We start from the raw sequence: 13,115 nt of genomic DNA, 5'->3' as shown, positions 1-13,115 counted from the left end.
TTTTTTTTTTTTTTTTTTTTTTTTTTTTGAAATCCAAACGACGACGCATTCCATTAACGGTCGAGGACTCAAGGTGACAGGGTGAAAATTTTAAGAGATTTTCAAAGTTACCCAATAGAGTGGTTCTGCGTTCCGAAATTAGCAAGAGTCCCGACAGATCTTTATCTACGGAAACGTTAGAGCCTAACGAGCACGTAAGTATACCTATGAAAGTCTGCCGTTAAATAAACGCAGCCCGGACGGCGGATATACAAGAGAAAAGGCGATGCTCGCGTAGCTGTAAATTGAAATAGAAACTTAACGACAAGTCGACGGATCGATCTACACTAAAACTCGTGGTGTTTAACGATGGCCTTAAGCTACAAACCTCGACAAATATTTGCATTCGTCGGCACGCCGTATTGCGCGACGGTGCAACCGCGTACCATGGAACGTCACCGAATACCTCAAGCCGCCTTCGTCGTCGTCGGTGACGTAGCCGATGTCGTCGCATTGAAAAAGTATAAACCTTGCAAAAGTATAAACTAATCCGTACTCGTTTCTAGATTTCCTGCTGATTTTCCGAGTTGAGGGAATGGCGGCGAGTGGTGCAGGGTGAAACTGACTTTGAAGCGTCGGCGGCGACGCCTCTCGGCGTTTCGCGAAACTTCAAGATGACTGCCAAGATCGTTCGGTATTGTCGTAGCTCTCGTGAAAGTGACAGTACCGTTTAACGCATTGAAAGCTATTCGCTTGGGTTAAAGTAGACAGAGGTAGAGAAGGCTCGGGGGTAGACTAGAGTAAACTGGGCTGAGGGGTCCTCGTGTGGGTTCGGAATTACGATAGACTCGGATAGACTCGTACAGAGAGACTGGGGAAACGTTGAGGTGCGCCCTGGAACGGCAAGTTACGCCACCACGGGACAAAAGTAATCCCATTTCCGTCGGCACCCTGGTAACAACGTGGAGCTTTAAGCTTCGTAGAATATATTCCTAGTGTGCGCTTATGGTCATGTGCACATATGTACGGAGGTCTATCCACATATGTATAGATGTTTGTACATAGATACCTGGGTACCGACATAATTTTTTTTGTCCAACGTCGAACAACATTCTGGAAAAGCGCTTTAGAAGACAAATTGTCAGTCGGCTGCGATAGTGGTTCCCGCGGCACTTTCATCTCCGACGACAGACAGAGAGACGAGAGAAAGGAGACCGAGGGAAGCTCCGGAGGTGCAAGCGGTATGAAATCGCATTTCTAACAAAGTGGAAACGAGGGAAAGAAATCGTCCGCAGAAGTGGCGGCTCTTCGGGGGCTGCCTCGATTTTGCTTTTCCTCGCGATAGGGAATCTCTATTCAGGAGGCTTCCATCTTGAAGGAGTTCGCTGATCGGTCTTTGGCATTCTCTTCGAACTCGGCCTCCTTCATGGTTTTGTATCTCGCTGTATCTACCCGCTGCTATGTGAATTGTCATGTGACAACTGCATGCAAATTGCGCAAGAGGACAATCTGCCGCGTGTTCGAGATGTTAATTTTGTCGAAAGAGAAGAGAAACAATGAATCTCTGGCAGAGCGTACTTTAATTCGCGAAGCATTGTTAAGGGCGGTGGAGTAGATGAAATTCTGGATGGATACCATGTGAATCCTACGATTAATAGTGCTCGTGGCAACTGAGCAGCGAAAATGAGGAAAGAGGGAAGAGCGAGGTAGGGACGAACATGGCGGCGGCCGAGGGAGAGAGGGGGAGAGAGGGAGAGACCTTTGACTGTCAATTTCACGGATTCCGCAGTTCGCAGTTTTCAATGGCTGTTGCGGGCGAAGAGTCTTTCAAAAGCACCTCGCGCACCGTGAAACTCTTTTATCTTGAATATTTGGAATGTGTGTGTTCACGCATGTCCTAAGAATTACATATCATTACGGACAATATCTGTGATTTGTTAAATGCACGCAACAATCCCGTAACGATAATAGATTTACAAGGTTGTAAGTGACCGAGAGAAATTCGACTCAATTATCCACTCCCGGATATCTTACTTCAAACGGAAGTACCAAGGGGAGCCATTAATAGCATTGGATTGAGATCGAAGCTTCTTTAATTTGAGGTTATGGATTTAACTCACCGAGACACAGAAGCAATGCGGTGCCCAAAGTCCTTCGTATCAATGAAATAATCCTTAATTTGAACGTATCCATGGTGAGATCCGTTGGCGACTCCTCAAATATTTTTGAATTCCAACGGATAAATAATCCTATTGGCTCGTTGACGCGCAACACGGATACCCCAATACACACTTTTCGTTCTGGAGTTCAATTTTCTTTTTCACGATATCACCAAGAATTACTCATTTTTCACCTTATGCCCCAGATGCACTTCGGTAACGCACTCAGTTACTATAACAACACGTATCCAGATTGTAGTATTAACACAGGATTCACCATGATCGAGTTGTTGTCGTTATTATTGGCACTCATTGCGAACGAGAATCAAAGACAACCCACGCACCTCTCACTATATTCTCTCTTATCCTATGGCCTTCGGTCGAACTGACTCTTTCGAACTTCATTTGCTTCGGAATGCAGGCGTGGATTGAAGTCAGCCACTGCTGAGGCAGGTAAGCCACCACACGTCTGCCAGGTAGATAGGCATACGTATCAAGTGGCAAATGGGCAAGCAGACACGGGCAAACGTTCACAAGCACACGACACTCGGCAAAACTTTCCTAGAGCCAAGTTGAAAATTGAAACAGAAGAGCTTCGAGAACGTGATATTATAAGTGGCAAGTGAGCCGGCAGACGCTTGACGCTCTTTTTAAATGTTATACGCGATCCCAACTATATTCCTCTTTTAATATTTCGCTGCTTTTTTACATTTTCATCAGATTCACGAGCACGTTGAAAACTCTCGCAAAACTTCGCGCACTTAACAAGCAAGCCTTTGTTTGCTGTAGGCGATGGATACGTAGGTGTAGGTTTATGTATACATATATACATATATATATACGGTACGGTGTGCTAACGTCAGCCACCTCAGAGCGTACACCGTATCGTTCGTAGCAGCACCTCCGGTTGGGCACGAAAGCGAAAAAGCGAAACAGCTCGTCCGAAAGTCACGAGCGCGCCTCTCAACGGTCGCTCGGCAACTGAGCGTGCGGACGCGTAGCAGTCGTGCAACCCCCCACCGTGAGTACAGCCTATTTTTTTCATGCAGTATGCAGCCTGCCGGCTGGTTCGACGGACGAACAGACGCACGGCGCGTCAGGCCGGGTAGGAATGGCGGGAGAACTGCGCTATACTCTGTTGCGCTATGGTATACTAAGCTACGCTAGTATGGTTACGATGCTATAGTATTCCGTGGAATACAGTATACATAGTGCACGAAAGGGCCGGTTACCCTCTCCGATTCCTAAGGCAGGTGGTTCTTTCTCGTTTGGGCCAGCGGCCACAAGGGACCAACTGTTCAACGTGCGGCTGCATTTCGTTACCCGACCTGCATTTCCTACCCTGAAAATCCCGAAAGAACTCGCCGATTCCACTTTTACGTGTCTCCTGGCCAACTTACCTACCTCGGGCTGTTTTTACTACAGTGCGCGTATGTACTTATCCTGAATATATTTGCCAACCTGTGTCCTGGGTAATTCAATATGGCAAGACTCATACCTGAGGTCTGTCTTTGAAATTGCAGCGCGACCGTGCTAGACCGCGTTCGAGCTAACTTAGAGAATTTTATAATCGTCTTGGTGTTTTCGCTTAGAAGCTTTATATATATCTAAAATGGCGGACTCTGCGTTTAAGAATTGCGAGAGCACGTTCCTTTGATTGCGGATATAGTTATAAATAACATTTCAGTACTACTTTTATATCAGGTCTCTGATGTTTTTTTTTTCCTAGTGGCTCGGCCAATCGAATTTCTGGACTCGAATGTAAATAATAAAAGAGAACAAGAATCATGGTCGCTCCGCTCTTTCACTTTTCCTGGTTTACTGTTCGGCACCCGGAGAGGCGAAGAGTTACTTTCTGAGGATACATCAGGGTCCGGGAAGTTAGCCCCTCATAATTCGAAAATTCCGATTTCGTTGTTGTTCTGAGTTGTTCTACGTTTGTTCTATATTGTTCAAGGAAAACAAGTTTCTCAATTAAAATTTGTAGCGGTGATGAGCAAAAAACAGTTTTTTACCGGAACGCCCCATTTACGGAAAATCAAAGTTTTTTTTGTTGCTCCAGCTTGTTCTAGATTGTTCCAGGTTGTTCTTGGGTTTTCTGGATTGTTCCAGGTTGATCAGGTAGGACAGACAAGTAAAACCAGGGAAACACTGGAAAAGCTGAGGAGGACGAACGCTCTGAGAATAGCATGTGGATATAGGAACATTTCAAAGGATTTCCAGGTTATTCCAGGTTGTTCCTGCTTGTTCTAGGTTTTTTTTAGGTTTTCCTAGGTTTTCCTAGGTTTTCGTAGGTTTTCGTAGGTTGCTCCAGGTTGATCAGGTAGGACCGATACGTAATACCAGGGAACACTGGAAAAGCTGAGGAGGACGAACGCTCTCATTCCATCTGATTTCCAGGTTATTCCAGGTTGTTCCAGCTTGTTCTAGGTTTTCCTAGGTTTTCCTAGGTTTTCCTAGGTTTTCCTAGGTTTTCCTAGGTTTTCCTAGGTTTTCCTAGGTTTTCCTAGGTTTTCCTAGGTTTTCCTAGGTTTTCGTAGGTTTACATAGGTTTTCATAGGTTTTCGTAGGTTTTCGTAGGTTTTCGTAGGTTGCTCCAGGTTGATCAGGTAGGACCGATACGTAATACCAGGGAACACTGGAAAAGCTGAGGAGGACGAACGCTCTCATTCCATCTGATTTCTAGGTTTTCCTAGGTTTTTCTAGGTTGTTTTAGGTTTTCCTAGGTTTTTCTAGGTTGTTTTAGGTTTTTCTAGGTATTCCTAGGTTCTGGGTCTATCGATGATTGTTCTACATTTGTATAGCGATCGGATAATAGCAACTAACTCAGAACAATGTAGAACAAGATTCGAAATCGGAAGTATACAATGTAGAACGATTTTATATGTAAAAAACGTTTTTTGATCCCATTCGAGTATTCTTCACTTAGCGGTACTAGTATTTTGTAATAATATTTAGAGCAACTAGAACAACTTGGAACAACTAAAAAACGTTTGATTTTCCATAAATGGGGGGTTCCGGTAAAAAACTGTGTTTCCCGCCTCACCGCTACGAATTTCAATTGAGAAACTAGTTTTTCTGAAACATTATAGAACAAACTTAGAACAACCCAGAACAAACAACGGAACCAGAATTTTCGAGTTATGGGGGGCTAACTTCCCAGACCCTACATCAGAGCACTTCGAGTCAGCTCTTTCGTTGAAGCATTTATTGAAAGAGCCTGTGTAGTACCGCGGACCTCGCACGGCGGAAGATGGAATTGGTCGTCGTTCACGATGACCACGAAACCAACGCGTCATGGGTGTAAGAAGTAATCTCCTGCGCTCTCATCGACATATGGCGAGCATCGGGCCATTACCGGGTCGAAAAAAATGGGGAAGAGATCCCCCTCTTCCTCGTCCCGTCCACTCGAGGCAATTTTCTTCCTTCATCAACATCGGTAAAGAAGCCCAAGCAACTACGACCACCAGCGCAACGGACGGCCATTTAAAAAACGTTTCCACTTCGTTGCCATCGGGCTCTTCGGCCTGCAGGTGTCCAACTTCGTCCTGGCTGCCTGCCTCTTGGGCCGACCTCGGTCGCCTCCCGATCTTCCGTTTCTTTTCCTACCTGAATCTCACTTTTCTACCATCTGCCGCTACCCTGTCTTCTCCACTTCACGCTTTTGCCTTGGTCCTTCGGTCTCACATCCACCTTCGTCCCGATCCATCTATTTTTGCTCCACCTTACAACATCCTTTCCTGGCAGCTGTTTAATTTTTTTTCATTCCATCGAATCATTTTCAAATTCTTTCTAAGCTTCCAACTTCATCCCACTTACGTATTCCAAGTTCAACGTACCAGGTACGAGTCTCGTTACGTGCTAGAGCGCCACTCGAAACGGCCGCTAGACCATTATTAAATTCCATACGTGCGCGAGATCGCATTGCCGCCGATGAAAGGTTTGACGGATTTATTAAAATGCAAAGCGAGAAGATCGTGTCGCGAGAAAAAAAATTTATCCCTGTCCTCCTTCCTCCAATTTTCGTTGTTCAATTTTTTTTTTACATTTCCATACACTCATTCACGATCGAGTGGTCGCAAAGAACGTTACACCCGATGTCGCCTATTTTTTTGGCTCCAATTGTCGGGAAGAAAAAAAATGCCGACATCGCGTGTTTCGCCAAGGATCGAAGCTAGTTTGCTTCGGAGCTTAAATTAATTAGCGAAGTACGCAGTCGCTTAATTCCTTCTACTTCTCTGCGCTCTCGTAATCAATATCACAGGTTACCTTTCTCATAAACGCAAGTGGTAAATTGCGCTTGAATGGGATTAGCAAAAATAGTGATAGAAAATCCAGTTTCAAGGCGAACCGCGTCGAGCGCGTAATTTCTGATGCTCGATCACTGGGTAATGCAATTTTCGACGATTGAGCCATCGGAATGGAGAATTCAGGGATCGACAGGAGATTCGCTCGTGGAAATAGCGTTGTACACCTTCCGAGTATTTATACACACAGACACACACATAGTCCGAGTAAGAGAAAGAGAGATATACGGGAAAAGCAGTAGTAACGTTTGCCTGGCTATATAACACGTGAGTATACGATACGTCCAGCCGGGAGCAAGAGATTCGCACGTGTCCTAATTAAGGAAAGGATCAACCGGCGTATATGGATTCGACCACGGATAAGCGACGCTTCATGTAAACTCAGGTCTGAACGACCTTTCGGGTGGCACGGTTGGCAATTATGATGCAAATTGAGGCAAATTAAATCAAACAAGATGATCTTCGAGCGAATCGCTCTTGGCTTCAGGCTCGGGTAACCGTGAAGGTTTCCGCAGCAAGTGGCAACGTCCGTCCTGGGAAAAGGAGGCGACCAGGAAATTAATGCTAAAGTTATCGAGTCGAGGCGAAGCAACAAGGCGGATTCGTGGTAGAAAATCATTATGAAATCAGAGCCTCGAAATGATCGACTCCCGATCCCGAAGTGCCGGATAATAGGTAGTCTAGCGTGTCGCTAGGATCAACCGTGGGAATAGTACGTAGAGACGGCGAGTGGCGGCGCACCAATCGGCCACGCGGCCGTCGATGCTAATTTGTGGTTCGGACAGTTTAGTTGCGATTCGAAACGGACGCGGATCGACGCAGCGTGGCTCGGGAGGATTTGCCCGGAGACGCCTGTCGCTCTGCGGACAGAAATTCGGACTCGATCCTGAATCATTGATGCTGCTTGGTTTGGTGCGTAGGGCAATGTTGATGGGCTTCATTAGGGGAGACTCCGCGACGATTACGCGCTCCGCTGGCAACGTAGTCAGGCCAGCCAACCGTTCGGTTCTTCGGTTCGAGGCGACCAAGCGAGTCGGCCAAGCGGACCGGCAGCCAACCTTCTTCCCCGACTGCCGAATCGCCGACCTTTCACGTTGGTACGCCTGGACGATTGTCAGGAGGCAGTCGAAGGGAACGACAGGCTGGAACCGAGAAGACTGGGGAGCGTCGGGACGCTCTGCGTCGGGGACAGCGTGCCTCTTTCCTTGACAATGGGAAACGGGGTGACAACTCGCCTGGGCGTTTCCGGAATTTCCATATTTATATAGGGGATTAGCCGGGCAACCGAGCGTTCGAGTCCTGCAGCCACTCGGGCTGTTCGAACCTCCACGGCGCTGGAGGCTGGAGGAGGACCGAGGACCGATGCCAGATAGAATGGAACCGGAGCTCCGACTCTCTCGGTGCAATTCGCGCAAATTGAGCGAGCCAATTTGCTGGGATTGTGATGCTAAGCGGGCAGGAGGACGCGAACGAATCGGCGAAAACTGCGCGAAAGGCGGCAGGGGGGGAGTCCCGTTTCTGCCAAACGTATAGCTACGACTTATACCGTTGCAGCAGGTAACAACATTTCGCTCGGGGTATTTGCCGTTGCGGATTCCAGGAGGCGGACGCGGACGGAATGGACTGTGATTAGAAAAGTTGCTTGGTACACGAGAATGCTCTATTGGTCTAAAGACTAAGAGGCTCTTACGGAGTAGGAGCATCACCTTGGGCTACGAAGACATTTAACTTGGCGAGAAAAGCTCCTTAAGACTCTTTTCAATTCTTATTGGCAGCTTTCTTTAGGGTCTTTTTTTCTTTTTCTTAGCGAACCGAGACTCGATCATTAGTTTCTCTCGATTCTTTCGACTCTGTTGGTTTTCATTTCGGGCGACCGTCTGGAAATGGAGACAAGAGATTTCAGAGTCCGACCTGGCACGGGGCTCTGAGTTCCCGCATTACCGGACGAAACAGATGAAAAATTTGGAAATGTCGGAAAATCAAGAAAATATTTTAAAAATAAGCTATCACGATTTTTTTTTTTAATCAAAATCTTCTTTTACTATCTCGTGTATCGAGGATCTTTAATTATACTTCAGTCTCTACCGGTTGATAAATTCACGTTCGACTAGGGGTCTAGTCATCGTACGTATAAGACGCCTTTTGATGCTCCTTCGGATGTTTCTATAAAGTCAGGCTGGACGTGTCCAAGTGGCAGCAGTGCTTAAGATCACGAGCAGCATCTTCCTGAGATTATCGAATCGCGATTCCCGTTTGGCGCGTCGAAGGGAAATTCGAAAATATGCAAAGCATGGAAAATTGGTAGGCAAGACGTCAAAAGCAGGGTCCAGCAGGAGGCAAAAGGAGTTTAAATAGCGAACGTCAGATCGAACGTGGAGTAAATTTACGTAAATATTAGATTAATTAGAGAGAGTCAATCAGCTGTCGATTAATCCAGCGGTATAACGAAAAATCGAGTTTTATCAAAAATTTTAATAAAATCCAATTTCCCATCGTAGATGTAGCAAATATTCAGTGAATTGAGATCACTCGTGTACTTTTTTTTTTTCAATATTTATACCTTTCCCTAAATAATAAAAAAAAAACTCTTTCAAGTCCTTCAGATTATATCGATGGGGTCGAATGTGCAATTTGTTGGCGACAAAAGCAGAAAGTGGCTTCCCGAGAGAGAGAGAGAGAGAGAGAGAGAGAGAGAGAGAGGAGGAAACGAGGGATAAAATAGACGAAACGAAGTAAATGAAAGAAAACAGGAGAACAGTGAGTCCCGAGGATGCGGCTAAAATTCAACATCCAATGGGGAACCGCAACGAATTGGAAGCTCCTCGCAAAAATAACCTGCCACTCCAAGCGCAAATCAAGTTCGGGACACAAACCATTTTCTCTGTTGGTATAAAAACCAATTGACAATTCGGAATTTAAGCGGTCTCGGCCGTCCTAACCGGGAACGTCACTGTCATTCCTCGTTCGTCCCTGCCGAAGGGCTCGACTGTTTCCCGTTCCAGTTACCAACCTTCCAACTCTTCAATGTTTCAATTTCAATGTCCTCCCTTCCCCTCACGCTTGCCAATCCCGCTACCAAATTTCTCTGCAGTCAACAGATAAATCCATTATCGAGGATCCCACTGCGAGGAAGACGATTCCTCCCCTCCTGCTGTTTGACAGTTACACAGAATAACCATTAGACGCCAGCAGGTACCCATACATCCACGTTACATATGCACGACATATAATTATGTCAAATTACATCATTTACCTCTAAATATTTAATTGCCCATTAATCGGGTCTTATCAAATTATTGATAACGTCCTCCCCTTAGTTTACTACCCAACGAGCTACTGAGAATTAAATAACATTTTTTTTCGACTCTTTTCAACTTTTACAAATTTCCTCGAAAATTTTGCGAAAATATGCCCCCCTCATCTAGGACCGAAAATCCACGATTCGATAGCTGACCGAAACTCAGATAAGATTTTTGGAAAAGTGCCACTTCTTAAATTCCTAAGGATCGATCGACCTGCCACCTGTATCCCCTTGGTATTATTCAAACTAATGCCATTAGTTATGAGGGGTTGCTCAATTACTCGACAACCAGCCGAATAAAGCGCGAGATTCGAACATCCCAGGATTCTGGTAGAACAGGACGGCAGGGACTACACTCTGCTTATTGTCGATGAAAGTACCTATCGGTGTCCCGGAGATATTTATCCAAAGCGAAGTTGTATGCTTGTTTGCGAGGAGTCATCAGGCGTATCATCGAGTCGGAATCATAGTCGAGCGACTGTCGGTTAACGTAATGCGGAACGCATGTAGTTGCTTCACTTCCGTCCTCGTGCGCGACCTATATTAATGCGTTAACCTATCACCGCAACCAGCATCGCTATGGGGAGTGCCGACTCTGCAATACGTAATACGTAACGCGATTCAGCATATTCCAACTGCATGCCGGAATGTAATACCTGCAGGATACCACTGATTGCAATATCATCATTATAATTCGGGAAGAATTATATCGATCAATAATCAAGCAGACATTCTATATATATATATATATATATATAATATATACCTACTGATATCAAAATCATACCAGATATAATTGCTAGCATATATGTATTTATACAGTCATGAAAATTATAAGCAGATATCCGGTCGTCCAAATAGAGTCTCGTTCCGAGCGTGACTGAATTACGTAAGATTATAGATTATCGTGACAAAATCACTTCACACCGATAGTATGTAATTTGATCTTTCGTAACTTGTTGATAGACAAACAATTCATTCACCAGAATGCAATCCGATAGGCTGGCATAGCAAGCTGAACGATGATCGGTACGACGGAAGTTGCTCAAGGCATGGGGAATAAATATTTATAATGACCAATCGTTATCGGCCATAGTTCATTAGCCTGAGGAGGACCTTTGACCCCGCGGGTGTAGCGCCGTTCCGGCGTCGTGGTCCGCGACGTCTGCATGCTCCATTAACGGCTGGGAAAAGGAAGTCGGGTTCTTATTGTTGCTTGACTAGATAAACGGCACAGGCCAGTATCTATGTGCGAATTATGATGCGAGTTGTTATTAGGTGGATTCGCGTGCATGCGAACTGGACCTTTGGCGTTTGATGGATGCGTGCGTTTTACGTCTGTTGTTACCGTGGGTGTTGTATGTTATTTCCATATATCTTGATACATGCAGACAGCGAGCGTAGCGCGACTGTAAGAGTTTCTACCAATTCGTCATCCTGGATGCAGATAAACTAGTTTCAGGCGAAACTATCAATTATAGTTTTCAAGATACCGTAAACTTTTGCCCCGTGCTTCTCGACGTTGCGACGTTGCCGCTCGTCTAACTTGGAGGATCGGTGAAAATCTTGGAAACTAGAGCATTACGATTGGAGATGAAAAATTGGGAATACATGGTTTCTATGACGATTACAATTTTTTATAGCAATTTTGACAGAGTTTTGATCTGTCGATTTATTGAAAAGTCATTTTTATACTTGAAAACCCCTATTTTTTTTTTATCTCCAACGTGGTACTTGTTTTTACTGTAATCCATTCCGCGGCCCTTCATGGCGAGTTTAAAGTTCACGTTAAAAATTTTATCTGACCACATAAATTTCTCTCGGTCTTCGTCTTTCTTCGTTCATTTTTTTTTTAATTAATTTTTTCTTTATCATCTAAATTTTGATCTCAGTTGATCTTGAGCCCTACGGAGCATTTCCAAAACCTGTTCGACCGTTTAAACCGAATGATAATTCTTTGGGATAAATTTTGAGTCGTTCGCGTCTCGCAAATCATTGCCGTGCGTTGGTTACGCTCGTTTTGGAATGACGCGCCGGTCGAACGTAATCCATTTGCCGGTTCATTTAGCAAATTGGCTTTTGCTTTTCTGCCGGAAAATTAAAACCTTCCCAAAAGGTGAGGTCAGTCGATTTCTACGGTACGAAATAGCGACGAGGGCTTTGGCACGGACACCCGTGTCAAAGGAACTTGTTCCAGGATACGTCGATGCTTTGTCCGACTCGTCCTTTGTAAGAGCCTAGAAATACCATAGGTAATCCCAGCAGTGCTTTTCGTAATGGACTATATCAATTAGGTAACCAGCGATTATTGTTTTTTTGGTTAATCGTTCAATTCGCCAGATCCAATAGGGACATTGAGGTCAAAAACAAAGATCGGATCGATACGTCTCCGACAGTTTGAGATATCGGGTAAAATATCGACACAGCAAGGGCTTTCGATTATAAATGCTTTCCTATGTAAAACGACGGGTTCGATTGGCTCGCCATTCTAAAAACAAATTCACGTTACTCCACTCGATACGAGGCTCATTATTTCTTATGGCGCCAGCCGTCTGCCCGAGGGCCTCTTAGGCCCTAATCTTCGAAGGCCTAAATTATACCGAAAACGACGGCACCGGTTCTCTTAACGACTGACGCACGGGGACCAAATTCCTTGGTAAGGAAGAAAAAAAAAAAAAACCTATCGAACTCAAATTTCATTCTATTTTTATATTTTCCTCCAACATATTTCAACGCGTTCGACGTTGTCGCGCTGCTGGCGGACGTTAAGAGTGCCACTCCTTTTTTTTTCACTCATTTGAACTTAGGTGTCGTGGATCGGGGCAATGTCGACTTTCGAAAATTAGCATATTCTTAGAATTCAGCGTCTATTGTCACGGCACGTTTTGCACTTGGAATTATTTCATACAAAGGAGCACGTTCTTCCTTACGTACCGGATCGCCCGTGAAAATCGCACGAGCTCCTCGAAAACCAGCAGCTACCTCCGACTGCGGTTCACCAAGATTTTAAGATTTCGAGAAATTCAAATTCGAAAAGCATACCGTCCAGGCAGCTGCGCTACGATAGAAAGAAAAAAAGTGAGTTTCTACAGTCACGCCTTGTATCCTTCGTGATAACCTCAAGTATTCCCAGCAGTTTGAGTCTTCCAGCGGGAGTAAAAGGTGCTTTGTCTCCTTATGAGTATTCCACTTGCGGTATCCTCCCCTTTATTTCGACTTCCGGTCTCGGACGATTTGTCTCTCGACTGCGCGTCGTCCTCGAAAGACACAGAACGTATATCTGCGGGAGATAACTCTTGCTTCTTATCCTGATATCCTCCATTCTCGGCGAGGTGGCTTCTACTCGGAATACATAAAAACTTAAGGTGG

At 45.1% G+C, this 13,115-nt stretch overlaps 1 protein-coding gene across 3 annotated transcripts in view; it reads right to left on the bottom strand.

The window, feature by feature from the left end:
* The window catches only part of LOC107270304 (hemicentin-1), an 87,768-nt gene that overhangs the window by 6,995 nt on the left and 67,658 nt on the right, over window positions 1-13,115 (bottom strand). The window contains exon 1 of one of the 3 annotated variants that reach the window (XM_015745197.2): window positions 2,100-3,109. The exons of the other annotated variants lie outside the window; for them this stretch is intronic. Coding sequence (XP_015600683.1) covers window positions 2,100-2,172 — 73 coding nt within the window. The 5' untranslated portion in view covers window positions 2,173-3,109. Of the gene's footprint in view, window positions 1-2,099; window positions 3,110-13,115 lie in introns of those variants that run through there. 3 annotated transcript variants of the gene reach the window in all.

The sequence above is a fragment of the Cephus cinctus genome, unplaced genomic scaffold, assembly GCF_000341935.2.
Source record: "Cephus cinctus unplaced genomic scaffold, Ccin1 Ccin1_scaffold0717, whole genome shotgun sequence".
NCBI lineage: Eukaryota > Metazoa > Arthropoda > Insecta > Hymenoptera > Cephidae > Cephus > Cephus cinctus.
The sequence above is the reverse complement of the archived record's forward strand: the minus strand, read 5'-3'. Positions and strand labels throughout refer to the sequence as shown.